Here is an 18,148-nt window from a genome sequence, read left to right as displayed (position 1 = left end):
TATATTTAATTAGAATATTAACACATTGTAAATAGCATGGTGACAATATATCTTTGGCAGTGAATTTATTCACATATCCAAATTAAAAGTAGTATTATGCATGAGCAGATATTAGCTTTCAAGTAGATTCGAATTGCATTGTTTGGTGGTTGTTACATCGTGGAAGAAACTAAATCGTAATTTTATCTTACTCACTTGTGTTGAATCTTTGTTGAAGTAAAGCGCTTTGTCTTCACATTAGCCATGTCTGCATTAAGATTTTCTTCCGTCATCCTCTCCTTAATCATTTTTTTCCTTTTATAAGTCTCTGTTTCCACAATGTTTCAATTGTTCATCAAAAATGTTGCAAACAAAAAATGTACACAATTAACAATTAAAATCATGAAATTTGTCATTTATCTATGTGCAGTCTTCAAATTTATTAACCAACCCTTGGTTCTTTCATCTAAGTAATTTATACAAATTGTGAAAAAAATAAATCCAGCACCGATCCCTATGGCACATAACACAGTACATGTTGCAAATCAGAAAAAGAGCCATCTATTCCTATTGTTTCCCATTAGTCAGTGATGTGGTCCATGCTAATATTATCTCCTACTCCATGAGATTTCCATTTCCACAATAACGTTCGATACAGCATCTTACCAATTGCTTCATTTTAGGCAGAGAAAATTATTTATTCAAAGAATTCAAATCTAAATTCTTTCCACAAAATCTTATTGATTTTACCACATTATGGACCCCGAGTAATACAGTGTGGAAACGGGCCTTTCGGCCCAACATACCCCATCTACCATAGTTCCACCTGCCTGCATTTGGCCCCGTTCCCTCTAAATCTATCTTATCCAAGTACCTTAATTGAATTACATAGATATTTCCTGAGTTCCCTTCTATTATGTCTTTAACAGTTTATTCAATTTTTCCGTAACAGGTGTCATAAGATAGAAAATAGGTGCAGGAGGAGGCCATTCGGCCCTTCGAGCCAGCAACGCCATTCATTGTGATCATGGCTGATCGTCCCCTATCAATAACCCATGCCTGCCTTCTCCCCATATCCCTCGATTCCACTAGCCCCTAGAACTCTTATCTAACTCTTAAATCCATCCAGTGATTTGGCCTCCACTGCCCTCTGCGGCAGGGAATTCCACAAATTCACATCTCTCTGGGTGAAAAAGTTTTTCTCACCTCAGTCTTAAATGGCCTCCCCTTTATTCTAAGACTGTGGCCCCTGGTTCTGGACTCGCCCAACATTGGGAACATTTTTCCTGCATCTAGCTTGTCCAGTCCATTTATAAATGTATATGTTTCTATAAGATTCCCCCTCATCCTTCTAAATTCCAGTGAATACAAGCCAAGCCTTCTCAATCTTTCCTCATATGACAGTCCCGCCATCCCAGAGATCAATCTCGTGAACCTACGCTGCACTGCCTCAATCACAAAGATGTCCTTCCTCAAATTAGGAGACCAAAACGGTACACAATACTCCAGATGTTGTCTTACCAGAGCCCTACAACTGCAGAAGAACCTTACTCCTGTACTGAAATCCTCTTGTTATGAAAGCCAACATTCCATTAGCTTTCTTCACTGCCTGCTGTACCTGCACGCCAACTTTCAGTGACTGGTGTACAAGGACACCCAGGTCTCGCTGTACCTCCCCCTTACCTAACCTAACCATATTGAGGTAATAATCTGCCCCCTTGTTTTTGCCGCCAAAGTGGAGAACCTCACATTTATCTATATTATACTGCATCTGCCACGCATCTGCCCACTCATTCAACCTGTCCAGGTCACCCTGCAACCTCCTAACATCCTCTTCACAGCTCACTCTGCCACCCAGCTTTGTGTCATCCGCAAACTTGCTAGTGTTTCTCCTAATTCCCTCTTCCAAATCATTAATATATATAGTAAACAGTTGCGGCCCCAACACCGAGCCTTGCGGCACTCCACTCGCCACTGCCTGCCATTCTGAAAAGGACCCGTTCACTCCTACTCTTTGCTTCCTGTCTGCCAACCAATTTTCTATCCACGTCAACACCTGTAGATCAGTGCATGTTCCCTTAACCATAGTGACCTCCCCATTACTAACCACTCCCCATTGTCTCCAGTATAATTGTAGTGTCCCCACCTCTAGCTCGCTCTCTAGCTCCAGTGATGACCACGGACAGCTACAGCCTAGTGTTAACTCTCAGTTAATAAACAGTTACAGTAAAAAGACGTGTGTGCAGTAAGTCATTTTACATGGTGTCAGAAGTGGGATACGAACCCACGCCTCCAGTTGGAGACCAGAAACGTTGGTCTTCGACACGGACATTGTCCATCGCTGGACCGTGTTCCAGCGCAATTTCAAACACTACATTGCCATTGCCCATCCATCCGCGCTCCTACTTCGTCGACTACGAGGGGGCTATCTACCGTCGCTCCCGCCAGCACCTGCTGCTTGTGAATGAGCCCGCTCCGCCTCCCGCGGATCCTTCCCACCCCCCCATTTCTTCTCGAACTCCCGTTGCCCCTCACGCCCCGACAACTCCTCGCATGCCGCGCACCCTACCCTCACAACTGTCAGCCCCCCGGTCGCCGATGCCCCATTCCCCTGCCTCGCCTGCCAAGCCTGTTTCTCCGCCCGGAGCCCCGCATTCTCCACCGCCCGCCTCTCCTGCCGATCCCCCGGCTGCTGTCCCTTCTGTTCCCGACGATGAGGAGGAGGGCGGCGCTACGCACCCGCTCTGGCCGGCTGGTCAAGCCGCCTGTCCGCTACGGGGAGCTCGCATAGTTTTATACTGTTGCCGGTGCGATTGGTGTTCGTAGCGTATGAGCCGTGGTCACTCTGTATAGTACCTGCCATGCTTTTGTTTCTAAGAGGAAGGATGTAGATCAGTGCATGTTCCCTTAACCATAGTGACCTCCCCATTACTAACCACTCCCCATTATCTCCAGTATAATTGTAGTGTCCCCACCTCTAGCTCGCTCTCTAGCTCCAGTGATGACCACGGACAGCTACAGCTTAGTGTTAACTCTCAGTTAATAAACAGTTACAGTAAAAAGACTTGTGTGTGCAGTAAGTCATTTTACAACACCCTACCCCCAATACCATGTGCTCTCATTTTAGTCACCAGTCTCCCATGCGGGACCTTATCAAAGGCTTTCTGAAAGTCTAGATACACTACATCCACTGTCTCCCCTTCAACCATTTTACTTGTCTCATCATCAAAAAATTCCAGAAGATTAGTCGAGAATGATTATCCTTTCATAAATCCATGCTGTACTAATCCTTTTAGTGCTTTCCAAATGCCCCGTTATTACCTCTTTAATAATTGACTCCAGCGTCTTTCAAACCACCGAAGTCAGGCTAACTGGTCTGTAATTCCCAGTTTTCTCTCTCGCTCCTTTCTTGAAAAGTGGGAGCTATCCTCCACAGGAACTGATCCTGAATCTATTGAACATTGGAAAATGATCACCAATACGTCCACTATTTCTAGAGCCACCTCCCTGAGGACTCTAGGATGCAGACCATCAGGCCCAGGGGATTTATCATCCAACAGTCCCATTAGCCTACCCAATACTATTTCTCACCTAATGAAAATTTATTTCAGTTCCTCTACCCCCTTAGATCCTCTGTCTTCCAGTACTTCTGGGAGATTGTTTGTGTCTTCCTTAGTGAAGACAGATCCGAAGTACCTGTTCAACTCTTCTGCCATTTCCTTGTTCCACATAATAATTTCACCCTTGGCTGCCTTTGACTTTGCTATTCTTTTTCCCTTAACATATCTAAAGATGTCAACCTAACATCACCACTATCTACTCTAACTGATAGATAGATCTTGATAATGTTATGTGAGATTGTGGATTGGGATGGATGGAACATTCAGGATTCCATTAGTACACAATACAGGACCAGGTATGACGACACTTCTGTATATGTAGAAACAAGGAACTGCAAATGCTGGTTTACAAAAAAAAAAAAAAAGACTAAGTGCGAGAGTAATTCAGGTCAGACAGCATCTCTGGAGAACACAAATAGATGACGTTTCAGGTCAGGATCCTGCTTCAACTGACTAAGTCTGAGGCAAACTTTAGGTTGTTAGGCTGAAGAAGGGTCCAGATTCAAAATGTCACCTATCCATATTCTCCTGGAATGCTGCCGGACCTTCTGAGTTATTCCAGCTCACTTTTTTCCCCACCCCTGTACATGTTGTTTTAAGTATATCCATGTAATTACCAGTTCTACATTAGCGGGGTTGTTTCAATGCATTATATTCTTTATTCAGCAAGCAGGTTCCTAAACACTGACTGTGGAAAAATACCCAAAGTTTTTAATATCAATATTTAAAACATTGTGTGATGTGTTAAACAACATTTTAAATATTGATATTAAAAACAATGTTTAAATTGATGTTTAAATTTAATCAAGAATAAAGGAAATCTCAACATGCAAAAATTATCCTCATTTACTCAACTGACCCAGCTGCCAGGCACAAAATTACAGGTTTTAAAATGAGTAAAAATTTTGTTGGTTTTGCTTTCTTAATGCTGTTGCATGCAATGCTCGCTAACTCCCGTTGATTTACTGTGGCCTGTCAACATGCTCTCTCCATTATGGTCAGGTTTTTCTGGGAATGCTAGTCACAATAATGTCACAATACATGTGCCCAACCTGCAAGTCAAAGCAATCAAATATAAAGGAAAATACTTTACAAGTTGTTACTTCAATATAATAAAAGTACCCAACTCAACAGCACACTTGGACAGGAAATAAAAAGGAAACACAATTAGACACACCTTGCAGCGATCGCAGCTGATTCCTTTTGTCTTTTCTGTAGAGCTCCAACATTTTGTCTATCTGTCGGTAATAATTCTGGATCAGTCCAGTTGCACCTTCCATGGTCACATAGACACTCTCTGTCGCTCTCTCTACCAATAGATTCTAAAATATAATCAAACACACCAATTTAATCTGATCAATTATTTTCTAGTTTTGTAGAGAAACCCTCCTAGTCAAAGCTAGAGATTAAGAGAAGTTTTGGCTCCACAGTTACTGCATTGACATTTTTTAACACACTTTGACATTTAGTTGCTAAGATTAAACACACTTTGTAGTAAATAATTTAAAGCAAAAAGAAAACCAACAGGCAGCATCTCTGGAGAGAAGGAATGGGTGAAGTTTCGGGTCGAGACCCCTCCAAAACCAATGAGGTTGTTTCATGGAAGATGCAAGCTTCCTTGATACAAGGTTATTTTTGTTTTTACTGTTGCAGTTTCAACATGGTGCACTGCCTGTGGACTCTGTTATATGAAAATCCTGCAGTATCAAATTAATTCAGCACCAAATTCTCCGGTGTTAAAGCTAACAACAGTCATGTGCAGAATAAGGCAGTTAATCTCATGCCTCTACTCCATCCTCATAGCCCCACAAGCTTTGTTCCCTCAAGTCTCTACCCAGTTTATTTTGGAAGTTATTCATTAATTATACTGACTACACATCCCTGCTGTATCTCTCATGCAAAGTTGATTTTTACTAGAGATCAAATATTGAGCTGTGGTAAAACCATCTTGACTATACCACATTCTATCATACCATATTGTACCATAGTGTGGATCAGGAAGCATGTAGATACCAACATGCATGGGGATTAACCATTTTTGCAATCATGCAAGATGTTTGGAGTTGAATTTGCTGTTCTTGCTTCTTTTTCCAAATTACTTGGATACAGGTTATCAATTTTATCCTTTTTGTAAAAGCTTGAATAATCTCTGAGATATAATGCACAAGGGCGCCCTCTACTGCACTGATATTTTAGTAGTAGATATTTAAGCTATAAACACAAGGTAATGTGTTAGCATACATGTGTCTCAGGTCAGCCTGCTGCCTTTCATCTGTGCAACATATATTAATTTTTCCACTCATCATTAACCGTCTAGGAAAGACTAAAATTCACCCTAAAATATGATAAAAATTACCTCTACATAAAGATTCCAAGACCTTCTAAGCTAAAATAAAACAATTCCTCCAATTTGACGGCCTCGAAAAGATCATCCACTCTTTTATCTCCTCCCGCCTTGATTACTGCAACTCCCTTACACTGTCCCGCCTGCAATTGGTCCAAAACACCGCAGTGAGACTCCTGACGGGCACCCGAAAAAGGACCACATCACCCCGATTCTGGCCTCTCTCCACTGGCTCCCTGTGCAGTTCTGAATCAGTTTCAAGCTCCTTCTTTATGTATACAAAGCCCTTAACAGGCTTGCCCCCACCTACATCAAAAGTCTGCTTACCCACCACACCACCTCCAGGTCCCTCAGATCGGCCGACTTGGGGTTACTGACCATCTCGCGGTCCAGGCATAAGTTCAGGGGTCGACCGCGCTTTTGCGGTTGCAGCTCCTAGACTATGGAACAGCATCCCTCTTCTCATCAGAACTGCCCACTCCATCGACTCAAAAGTCTGGACTTAAAACTTATTTCTACTCTTAAGCCTTTCTTGAGGTCCTCTGAGGGAGCGCTGTATGTATGTATCTATGTATGTATTGTTGATCTATGTACCACTGTTTGTAACACGTTAGTACCTGCACCAATGTAAAACACTTTGGTCAACGAGAGTTGTTTTTAAATGTGCTATACAAATAAAATTGACTTAACTTGACTTCTCCAGCACAATACAATAACAGTACATTGGCTGCAACAGAGTATACATTTCCAATTACATTTAGCTTAGATTGGATTATAAGACTTTTGTTTGCTTCTCAGGAATATTACCTTGAGTTTATCTGTGCGGTCTTTGTGATTCTGCTTGGCTGAGTTGATTCTAGTTTGCTGGACTAAAGCATGGCCTATCACTTGAACCATGTGATGCTGCAAAAGATCCATGAGTGCCTGGGATTCGGCATTGAGTTGCTGGTGAAGAAGTGACTCAGTCTCTTGGCACAACTTCTCCTTTTCTTTTGACAATCTGGACACCTATCAGAATATACACAGAATGCAGAACATATCGAATGCAATTATCTTACAGCCAAAGTGATGTCATCTTAGGTTCTCTTTCAATTTGTGGACAATGGAATCTTAAATCCAAAAATGAACTTCATTCCAATCCCACCTCCCTGCATCTTGTCACCCAGCTACTTTGTGGTGAGTGCTTAAATCTCCATGCCTTAGATCTCCACCATCTTTGAAATACATTTTGCTATACTCACTGCTAATTATTATGCCAATTATTTTGAAGTACATTTTCTCCAGTTACTGGTCACTCTGCTAAGGAAACAAAATCCTTACTGTTAACCTGCCAAAGCCTCTCAAAATTATATTTCTTAATTACATTCTCCTCAGTATCCTTTGCTTTAGTGAAAACATCACCCAATCTCTTTAATGTAGAATGCACTGACAATAACATACTTTAATTTTAAAATAGACCTAAATATTACAAAAGTGAGAAGAAAATCTTAAATTAAAGTAATGGCAGAAAATATGAAATATTCATCTGTGGTAGGTTTGACGAGCAGATTTTGGTACCAGATTATCCTTTAATTTCTTGCTTTCATCTTCATGTTCATCCCAAATGGGAGGTTCTTTCGATTGCTGTTCCCCTAATTCATCCAGCTGACATTTCGTCTTGTAAAGCTTCATTTCCTTGAGTGTCATTAGACTAAGATGTCTCACAGTTAACTGTCTAACCACAGACTGTAAAGCGGTCTTCTGCTCCAGCACAATGTGGTTAGACATCCTAAAGTATTAAACATGAAAAACAGTTGCATCTATGCAGATTTTTCAGACTTTTAACCAAACTACTCTTGTGACTTGAATGAATAAAGCCATTCGGGTCAGATTAGGATCAGCACAAGTGGGGAAATAGTCAAAAGATTTATGTTGTGCCTAGGGAAGAGAGCGGCTAGTTCCAAACCATTCATAAGAGAAATGGAAGCAACGTCTCAGAATTGAAGGAAGTGAAGTCAAAATTTATTTCCAGACTTGAGACTACAAACTCTAAAACAAGTTCATTTTTAATTTATTTTATTTGTTTCCAAACCTCGGCTGGAGTACAAACTAGGACTAAACATTCAACAGTATGATTTTTTCTGAGCTGCTCCACCCATACACTCCTGCCTGGTGCCTCAGGTCAGCTGATCAGCTGCTCCTTGAGGTACCGAGGTCTAAGCGGAAGCTCAGAGGGGATAGAGCCTTTTCTGTTGCTGCTCCGGCACTCTGGAACACCTTGCCGTTGCACATCAGACAGGCCCCCTCACTGTCCATCTTCAAATCCACCCTAAAAACTCATTTTTATTCTCTGGCTTTCGACACTGGCTGAGACATTGCTCCTGTTTTTAGTGCTTTTAATGTCTTTTAATTTTTACTGTTTTATAGTCCTTTGTTTTACGGTTTTTAATGGTTTGTAATAACTTCTTGTCCATGAGTTCTCATGTACAGCACTTTGTGGCAACTGCAGTTCTTTAAAGTGCTTTATAAATAAAGCTATTATTATTATTATTATTAATATTAAACTCATTGTAGGCCCCCCTCGATCATGACTGACCATGGGTGATGCATCCTAGTTGTTGGCTGCTTGCTCCAAACTTTGGCTGGAGTACAAACTAGGAAAAAACATTCAACAGTATGTACAAATATAGGTGTACCATCTTACAGATTTAATGTAAAAAACAAGGTCTTATATCTTGTTTGGGCAAATGAAATGATCTTACGATCTTCCATTTGGAAAAAATAAGTAAGGATGTTCTCACATGGCCTAGTCAACATTTATAAGGTCATAAGTAAGAGGAGCAGAATTAGCCCATTCGGTCCATATAGTCTACACCACAATTCAATCATGGCTGATCAATCTCTCCCTCCTAAACCCCATTCTCCTGCCTTCTCCCCATAACCTCCCCAACATCCGTACTAATCAAGAAATTCCTCCTCATCTCCATCCTAAATTAATGTCTTTTAATTCTGAGGCTATGACCTGTAGTCCTAAACTCCCACTAGAACATCAGGCTTGGAGTTGGCAACAACCAGGCACATCCTCTCCACATCCGCTCTATCCAAGCGTTTCACTATTCTGTATGTTTCAATGAGGCCCCACCTCATTCTTCTAAACTCCAACTACAGGCCTGGTGAAATGCTCATCATATGTTAACCCACTTTTTTGTTTTCTCTCAAGACAACAGAGACTTGATTTTCAAGATTCATTGGGAGTGAAGCAAAGAGACAGATTGCGGGCATGATCAATAGCCTACAAAAGCAGCCTCATTCTTTAAACTTCATGGAGTATGCAGTCAAAAGTGAACAGAAGTCACGACATTAGAGTCTGCCAAATGGTATATCAGTGGGATAGGTTTAAAAGAAAAACGAAAATAACAAGAAGCAGCTGTAATGTTATTATTTCAAACTTGTATATGTTTGCAAGGGATGTAATACTTTGCCTGAAAAGGTGACATACCCTAAGTTTGCGCAATGACTCTTTACAGTGGAACTGAGCACTCACAAGTCCCAAGGCAACATCAGCTTTTAATTTGTTTTTTGTTCAATCACTAAAAACAAATGCCAATTCTATGGTACAAGACCTTTACTCTTCTGGTTCCATTATTGAAGTAACAGGGAAGTTCGGCAAGTTATAGATCAATAGGGGTGGGTTAGAGAACATCACGCTTGAAGTTGGCAACAACCAGGGGCAAAATGTGGTTAGGTCCGTCATATTTGTAGAACAGGTAGACAGGGTGGGACCCAGGCAATAAGTATTGGTTGTTGGACATGTGTCTCGAGTCTTGGCAACACTGGCAGAGAGAGAGATGGTGATGAAGATTGTAGCCCAAGGAGGAAGCATTTACAAGACAATGGATGCTGCAAGGCACTGCAAAAGAGCAAAGAAGTTCCAAGTTCACAGCCAAGAACATTGCTTTGCTATCAGAAGTAGCCAGCACGAATTAGAGTGTCAATGCTCATTCTACAATTATGTCTCAAGCACATAGGAAATATTTAAAGAGACACAAATATAGTAAGGGAATAATGTAGAACATGTCAGTTATTTCACCGTGTGTACTGTTGGCAAGTTTGAATAATTCATACTCACTTCTCATCTAGTACAGTCTGCTTCAATAGGAAATTTTGAATAATCTGTTCCTGATAATCAACCAGATGCTTCTGTTTAGCTGAATTAAGTGCCTGTTCATTTAGCCATTCCTGAATTTTGCAATAGGAGGTATAAATTTTATAAAGAAAATATTTTTCAAAATGATTTGCAAATCACAGTTATAGTCAGTTAACACATTTGCTTTCAGACTGAATATCTCATAATTCCTTGTTAAAAAAATACTACTTGTGGGATGCAAAGATCAAGGGAGGTTCTATGCTGGAAAGATTTTGCCAATGTTAAATGAAACCAATAGTATTATCACTCCAGACAACTTTAAGAGACAATATTTTAATAATGTAATACTTAAAAGTGGTTAGAAAAAGCAGTACAGGCAGAAATCCAGGACCACAGTTGCATCCAAGGCTGCAAATCATTTAGTTCACATACCTGCTTCATTTGGACCAGTTTTTCTTGGGATAATGTCAAATGCCATTTTCTTTCCTCTTCCGCTGCCTGTTGGCTTGCACTTAGCTCTTGCTGCATTTGGTTTCTCAGGGTTTTCATGGTAGATGAGGATACCTCACTAACATCGGGCAGAGTTTCTGAAAAAAGCTCCTCGATCAATTTGTCCATAGTGCGTGATGAGGCAAATTGCAGGTTCTGTTTGAAACAATGTGAAAAGTTTACTGAAGCCATGTTAGTTCCTTACCAGTGCAGCTGCAGCTAAAGAGCAAACACAAAAAATTGCAAAAATAACTCAGTGAGTTGGACAGCATCTCTGGAGAACATGAATTGGCAATGTTTTGATTGGGAACCTTCTTCTGACCCACTGAGGTACTCCAGCATTTTGTGTCTTTTTTTGTAAACCAGCATCTGCAGATCACACCCCATTTTACCTCTGCTCAAATTATTTGCAGTTTGAAATATACATCCTTCAAACTCATTCATACCTCTATCTGTAGGCTACAAGAGATTGTTTTTTTTAATTTGAAGGAGCCTTGTGAATGCACCATGCAGATATATTTAAGCTAACTGGAAACACAGCTGGCACGATTAAAGAAAACCGATAGAGGAACCGGCAGGTCTGGCAGCATCTATGGAGGGAATGGACAGAGAACACTTTGGGTCAAGACTCTTCTTCAGATAAAAATGTCATCTGTCCATTTCCTCCACAGATACAGCCTGACCTGCTGAGTTCCTTCAGCAATGTATTGCGTTGTTTGGCCTAATTAGGGTTAGGGTGGGAGGGACTGAATCAACGTCTATATCAGGGGTGGGGAACCTGCGGCCTTCGAGGCCGTTAAGTGCGGCCTTTTGAATGAATCCAAATTTTGTACAAAAAATTCTTTTATTTTTTATTTAAGAAGGAACTGCAGATGCTGGAAAATCGAAGGTAGACTAAAATGCTGGAGAAACTCAGCGGGTGAGGCAGCATCTATGGAGCGAAATAAATAGGCGATGTTACGGGTCGAGAACCTTCTTCAGGTCTGAAGAAAGACCTCGACCCCAGGCCCCCGAGGGGGTTGGGAGGGGAGGGGGTGAGAGAGGAGGGGGGGGGGTAGGAGGGGGGGGGGGGGGGGAAGAGGAGGGAGGGGGGAAGAGGAGGGAGGGGAAGAGGAGAAGGGAGAGGAGGGAGGAGAGAGAGAGAGAGAGGGGGGGAGAGGAGAGGGTGGTGCAGAGGAGAGGGGGGTAGAGGAGAGGGGGCGAGATGGTGGGGGGAGAGGAGAGGGGGGGGGAGAGGAGGAGGGGGGAGAGAGAGAGGGGGGGGGGAAGAGGGGGGGGAGAGAGAGGGGGGGAAAGGAGAGGAGGGAGAGGGAAAGAGGAGGGGAGAGAGAGGGAGAGGGAAAGATAGAGGCGAGTAGGGGGGAGAGTGGACAGAGAGAGGGACAGAAAGGAGAGGGGGAGAGGAGAGGGGGGAGAGGAGAGGGGGGATGGAGAGGGGGGAGAGAGAGAGGGGGAGAGAGAGAGGGGGGGGAAGGGGGAGAGAAGGGGAGAGAGGGGGGAGAGAGAGAAAGAGAGAGGGATAGGGAGAGAGAGAGAGAGAGAGAGAGAGAGAGTCTTTTTACTCAACCCAAACCCCCCAAACAACCATTTGCAGGCAGTGCTTTTTTCCTCAAACTAACCTTAACCATATTTTCATTTTCAAACCACATTAAGAGTACTTACTCACAGCTGTGTAGACATTTGTTCAGTCATTCAGAGCTCAGACCTCCATGTTGCAGAGCTGATTGGGGCACACCACTTCCTGGTTTTATAGTCCCTCCCCCCTGCCGGCAGCAGGGGCAGCAGAGAGAATGGGGAATTTTGTAAAATCATTAATATCTTGGTCATTTTTCATCGACGGGAAAAATCCTCGGCACACATACGGCGGAGGGGGGCTCTGAGTGAGGTGGCCAAAAATGACGGCCGTAGGTGGCGGCATTCTCTCGGAAATCGCAGCACAGTTCGCCAAAAGCGGTCAAGAACATAGTTTTAGTAATATAGATTTTCATGTGTACAGAGGTATGGCAAAAAGTTTTGTTGTGTGCTATCCAATCAGTGAAAAGACTATAACTGATTAAAATCATACAATGACTTGAACCCCTACGACTAATTCAAGGTCAATTACAGAAACATAACTACAATGAGCATGAGGTATGCTACCATCTCATCTTCCGGTTAGCCTTGTTACAATACTCAGACTCAACAATAACTTCAGATAACCAACCTTTACAGTCCATATCAAAACTGGCCGTTTCTGGTGTAATGTTTACTCCGTTTTCTTTCCCCACGGATGCTGACAGACCCCTGGGTATTTCTAACAATTCTTTCATTTCAGATTCCTGGCAACTGCAGTATTTTTTTTGATCTCATAGTTCCTGTACTTTTTCCTCTGTCCTCATTCATCTCTTTACAGTTCCATTTTCTCACAAAAATTTGAGATTGATAAGCTTTCCACACATTCTCAGCCAGCATCATTTATGCCATGCAGTATCTCTCAACCTCCATCATCACACACGCATGCTTCACCTCCAGTTCTCTGCAATTTAAAACATGTTAAATTTCCATCTTAGAAACATGAAATTAGGTGCAGGAGTAGGCCATTCGGCCCTTCGAGCCTGCACCGCCATTCAATATGATCATGGCGATCATCCAACTCTGCCATACCTGCCTTCTCGCAGCACAGTTCGCCACAAGGGCCACATCTAACTCCCTCAATATAACAATAGTGGCCTCAAGTACCCTCTATAGATTTTCATGTATTCACCAGAGGTATGGAAAAAAAGTTTTGTTGTGTGCTATCCAATCAGTGAAAAGACTATAACTGATTAAAATCATACAATGACGTGAACCCCTACGACTAATTCAAGGTCAATTACTGAAACATAACTAGAATGAGCATGAGGTGTGCTACCATCTCATCTTCCAGTTAGCCTTGTTACAACTACTCAGAAAAAAGTTTTTCACCCAGAGTGAACTTCAGATGTGGAATTCCCTGCTTACAGTCCATATCAAAACACTGCATGGTTTAAGAGTGAGTTAGATGTTTACTAGGGGTTTTCTTTCCCCACGGATGCTGACAGACCCCTGGGTATTTCTAACAATTCTTTCATTTCAGATTCCTGGCAACTGCAGTATTTTTTTTGATCTCATAGTTACTGTACTTTTTCCTCTGTCCTCATTCATCTCTTTACAGTTCCATTTTCTCAAAAAAGATTTGAGATTGACAAGCTTTCCACACATTCGCAGCCAGCATCATTTATGCCATGCAGTATCTCTCAACCTCCATCATCACACGTGCATGCTTCACCTCCAGTTCTCTGCAATTCAAAACATGTTAAATTTCCATCTTATCCTAGTTCTGATGAAAGGTCATTGACATGAAATGTTAATTTTGTTTCCAAAGATGGTTCGTGAACTGCTGCGTATTTCCAATTTATAAAGGCTATCAGTTTGCAAGCATTTAATCAAATATATGAAAAATGAAAATAAAATACACATTGAATAGGCATTGAAGTCAATAACGTATAGGAAGACGAGAGACTAGAAGAGCCGCGATTCCTTCAGCTTCTCCCACTGGAGAAAAATAAAATTGCAATAACCTTCCCTCTTTAATCACGGATGTTTCCCTCCAAACTTAAAATCTTTTCAGGCTTCTACACCAAAAAATCCTGATAATTAAACTACAACTATTCTACAATTAAACCTCTAAATATTTTAGAAAGATGTACAAAAAGTGAGAACCATATTAATTAGAGGTGTAAGTGCATGCGTTAGAATCTCACCTTCCACAGCTCAGTAACTGCCTTGGCACCTTTGTGATCTTCCTCATCCTCCACTTCAGAACGGCTCTGCCTGTGGTGGTCCTCAAGTTCATGATAACTCTATCAAGTCCAAAGTTATATTATTTTGTGCTGCACTACACTATTCCACTACTTTCATTCAACTTACTTACTAATCAAATATATAGCATTTGCACAAGAACCACATGAAGAATTAAACTAATTAATAGGTATTACCTTTTTAAAACAGCATCAATATTGCCTCAGCAGAACTAGCAGATACACACACACACACAAATGAAAATGATGTCCCTTTTTAAAGAATGAAATCCTGCACATAAACAAGAGTGACAAACACCACCTTCACCTTTCTACTTTTGACCTTTTATGTTTGCGAACAAAAGAATTGGATGATTAGATTTTACTACTAGCTTCACTAATATATTGCAATTCTTCTTTGCATGGAATAATTTAACATTAGGAATCATGACCCAGAGCAGCCTGGCATCCACGTGGAATGGAGTGTTGCTGATTGCATGAGAATTGCTCAAAAAATGTAACTACATCTCACAATAGTATTCTATGCATTAGCCTTTAAATAAATTGCCAAACTACATACCAGCTCCTTACTCTTTCAACAATATTTTTTGAGTGCAATTCTTTATTTTTCAGCTAAACAGTATTAACATAAAAAACCACTATAACAAATCAAATGACTACTTCCTCTTACATGCTGCGTCAATCGTCAAAAAGAGTTGCTGATAATCAGCATACAAATGCACTGTCCTCATGTAAAAGTATACACTAAAAATATCTTTCTATACTCATTTTGAATAATACAAAATTAAATTCACTGTTTGGACTCTTTTGCAAGACAACACAGTTAAACGTTTTATGAAATTTCACAAATTTCTTTGAATTGTTTGCTGGTTGCATGAGTATTCTGCATTAATAAATGCTGGGAAAATGAGAGTTTACATTTGTCTGCATATTATCAGAAAGGCATACATAACACAATCAACAACCAGCATATGGAGAAGAAAAGGCAGCATCAGAGAATTACGACAGATGCAAGGGGCTGAGAGTGTTCTACGTTTGCCTGTCTATGGCACAAAACGGGGGAGAAAAGGAACAATTTCTCGGGGTAGTGACATATCCTTCAACCTAAATTCATCCCGTGCCACATTAGTTTCAGGTGATAATCTCACAACCAGGCAGCTCTCCATGCACAACCCTCAAGACAAAATGGAATGAGAATTACATTTCCTACCATGCCCGCACCTAGAACATAGAAATTGCTGAATGCAAGCTTTAGGACTGTTCTTCAGGTTTTATTTCATTTTTTGCTTTCTAACAAGCAGCTGCCAAACTTGGAAGGGTGTACCACAGCAATGTGGAGGGCAGCTGCAGCTTCACGCTTGTTCCCTTCCTATTCTGGCAGTCGGTGGACTTACCAGCAGGGAGCCACAATGCACCACAGCTCACAGGAACTGTTGAGAAGACACTCAACATGAACATAGGGTGAACCACGAGTTTCTGACTCCTTTTGTGTCATGGGAACTCAACCATTTCTGCTTTCCAGATTATACGATCGCTAGCATGGGATAGCCACCCTCACATCCGAGTCATCAATTGATTATTGAATATGTTCTAGAGTCAATATTTTGCCTTTAGCAAATGGGACAGTCTGGCTCGTAGAGTATTAGGTGAATGGCTAAATATGTGGATTCAATCAGTGAATAAATAAAAAGGGAACTTGCTGATGGAGTGTACTGGAAAATGATTCCTTTGCTGTACCAGTTTACCTCTTCCATGCTGCAAACAAAGTTGAATCAACACTGTTTTTAATCTCAAATCTATTTAGTCTGACCTTAATAAAATCATCTGGAGCAATTATTTGCCTAGCCCTGTCCATCTGAATCCTAGCATCCTCGCTTTGTGTCTCTTCAAGTCTCTTCATCAGAGTCCTGCGCCGTTTGTTCATTCCTGATACGATGCCTTTGGTCTGCTTGGCAAATTCTAAAAGGAATATGCAGGTGCACGGTCACACAACTGTTTTAAGGAGCAACAATTTCTGTACTACTGGCATGGTACAAGCAGAAATCTCAGATACAATGCTTTAAAAAGCTAAAACAAAAAATTGTCAGATAAGGCCTCTTCACAACAGAAATAAACAGAAACAGTGGAAATACCAAGCCCTTTATATCCTGAATTTATCCTGTCACGACAACAGAACACTACAGACCTCCTCTTGCACTACATGAACTTGCTGTAGAATTGTTTTTCACTAATATCTCTACTCTTTTCCTTGGAAGGCTTAGGAAGTTTGGCATGTTTTCCTTGGAAGGCTTAGGAAGTGACAATAAATGGCATATCTATCTATCTATGTCCCCAACAACTCTCACCAACTTCCACAGATGCACCATAGAGAGCGATTTATCGGGATGCAGCACAGCAAGGTATGAGAACAGCTCCATCCAAGACAGCAAGAAATTACAGAGAATTGTGGACGCAGCCCAGACCATAACACAAACCAACCTCCCTTCCATTGACTCCATCTATACCTCACGCTGCATCAGCAAGGCCACCGGCATAATCAAGAACGAGTTGCACCCTGGCCACTCCCTCTTCTCCCCTCTCCCAACAGGCAAAAGGTATAGAAGTGCTAAAATGCACATCTCCAGATGCAGGGACAGTTTCTTTCCAGCTATTATCAGGCAACTGAACCATCCTACCGCAACCAGATAGGGGTCCTGAACTTCTATCTACCTCATTGGAGACCCTTAGACAATCTTTGATAGGACATTTCTGGCTTTATCTTGCACAAATCATTATCCCTGTTATTCCCTTTATCATGCATCTGTAGACAGTCAATGGCTTAATTGTAATCATGTATTGTCTTTCTGCTGACTGGTTAGCACGCAACAAAAGCTTTTCACTGTACCTTGGTACATGTGAAAATAAGCCAAACTAAAACATCATTGCAATTTTTCTTTCACACCGTTTTGCATAATATGTTTATGTATTATTTATGTTTGTATTATTTATATATTATTGTCACATGCACCGAGGTACAGTGGAAAGCTTTTGTTGCGTGCTAACCAGTCAGCAGAAAGTCAACTTCTATACATCGGCAAGACCAAGCGAAGCCTTGGCGATCGTTTCACCGAGCACCTCCGCTCAGTCCATCTTAACTTACCTGATCTCCCGGTTGCTCAGCACTTTAACTTCCCCTCCCATTTCCAATCTGACCTTTCTGTCCTGGGCCTTCTCTATTGTCAGGGTGAGCAAAACCACCTCATATTTTGCTTGCTTAGCTTACATCCCAGCGGTATGAACACTGACTTCCCTTACTTCAAATAGCCCTTGCTTTCTCTCTCTCTCCATCCCCTCCCCCTTCCCAGTTCTCCCACCAGTCTTAAGGGGCTGTCCCACTGCGACAACCTAATTGATGAGTTTAGGAGAGTTTGAAAGTGTGTCATGTTGAAGACCTCCTTCGACTATGTTGAAAACTAGCTTCGACTACCTTTGGGAAAATTGGACACCGAATAGTGGAGAGTGAAGATGACCTCCTTCGATTTCCCTTCAACTATGTTGAAGACTACCTACGACTACCTTTGACTGCCCTCGATTACCTACGAATAACATGCCGACCTACTATGACCTACTTCGATTAAACCTACAAGTAAAACAAATTTCGATTTTTTTCCATGGCCACCTTTTTTTTTTTTACTCAGAGGCATTTTTCAGCATACGCCACGACCTAGCTGAGGCCTTGAGTACGCGGGGACTACTCTAGAGCATGTAGTAAAGTTACTAAGACCTCCTAGGA

The 18,148-nt window shown here is 41.6% G+C and overlaps 1 protein-coding gene across 2 annotated transcripts in view; it reads right to left on the bottom strand.

Moving 5' to 3' along the window:
• LOC129701607 (evC complex member EVC-like) overlaps positions 1-18,148 on the bottom strand; it is a 48,006-nt gene that overhangs the window by 18,617 nt on the left and 11,241 nt on the right. For both annotated transcript variants that reach the window (XM_055642907.1, XM_055642918.1), the window contains exons 10-17: positions 16,187-16,335; positions 14,320-14,418; positions 10,502-10,714; positions 10,052-10,161; positions 7,501-7,711; positions 6,751-6,951; positions 4,777-4,921; positions 196-307 (exon numbers count right to left, since the gene is read on the bottom strand). In XM_055642907.1, coding sequence (XP_055498882.1) covers positions 196-307; positions 4,777-4,921; positions 6,751-6,951; positions 7,501-7,711; positions 10,052-10,161; positions 10,502-10,714; positions 14,320-14,418; positions 16,187-16,335 — 1,240 coding nt within the window. The remainder of the gene's footprint in view (positions 1-195; positions 308-4,776; positions 4,922-6,750; positions 6,952-7,500; positions 7,712-10,051; positions 10,162-10,501; positions 10,715-14,319; positions 14,419-16,186; positions 16,336-18,148) is intronic.

This window comes from Leucoraja erinacea, chromosome 1, assembly GCF_028641065.1.
Source record: "Leucoraja erinacea ecotype New England chromosome 1, Leri_hhj_1, whole genome shotgun sequence".
Classification (NCBI taxonomy): domain Eukaryota; kingdom Metazoa; phylum Chordata; class Chondrichthyes; order Rajiformes; family Rajidae; genus Leucoraja; species Leucoraja erinaceus.
The sequence above is the reverse complement of the archived record's forward strand: the minus strand, read 5'-3'. Positions and strand labels throughout refer to the sequence as shown.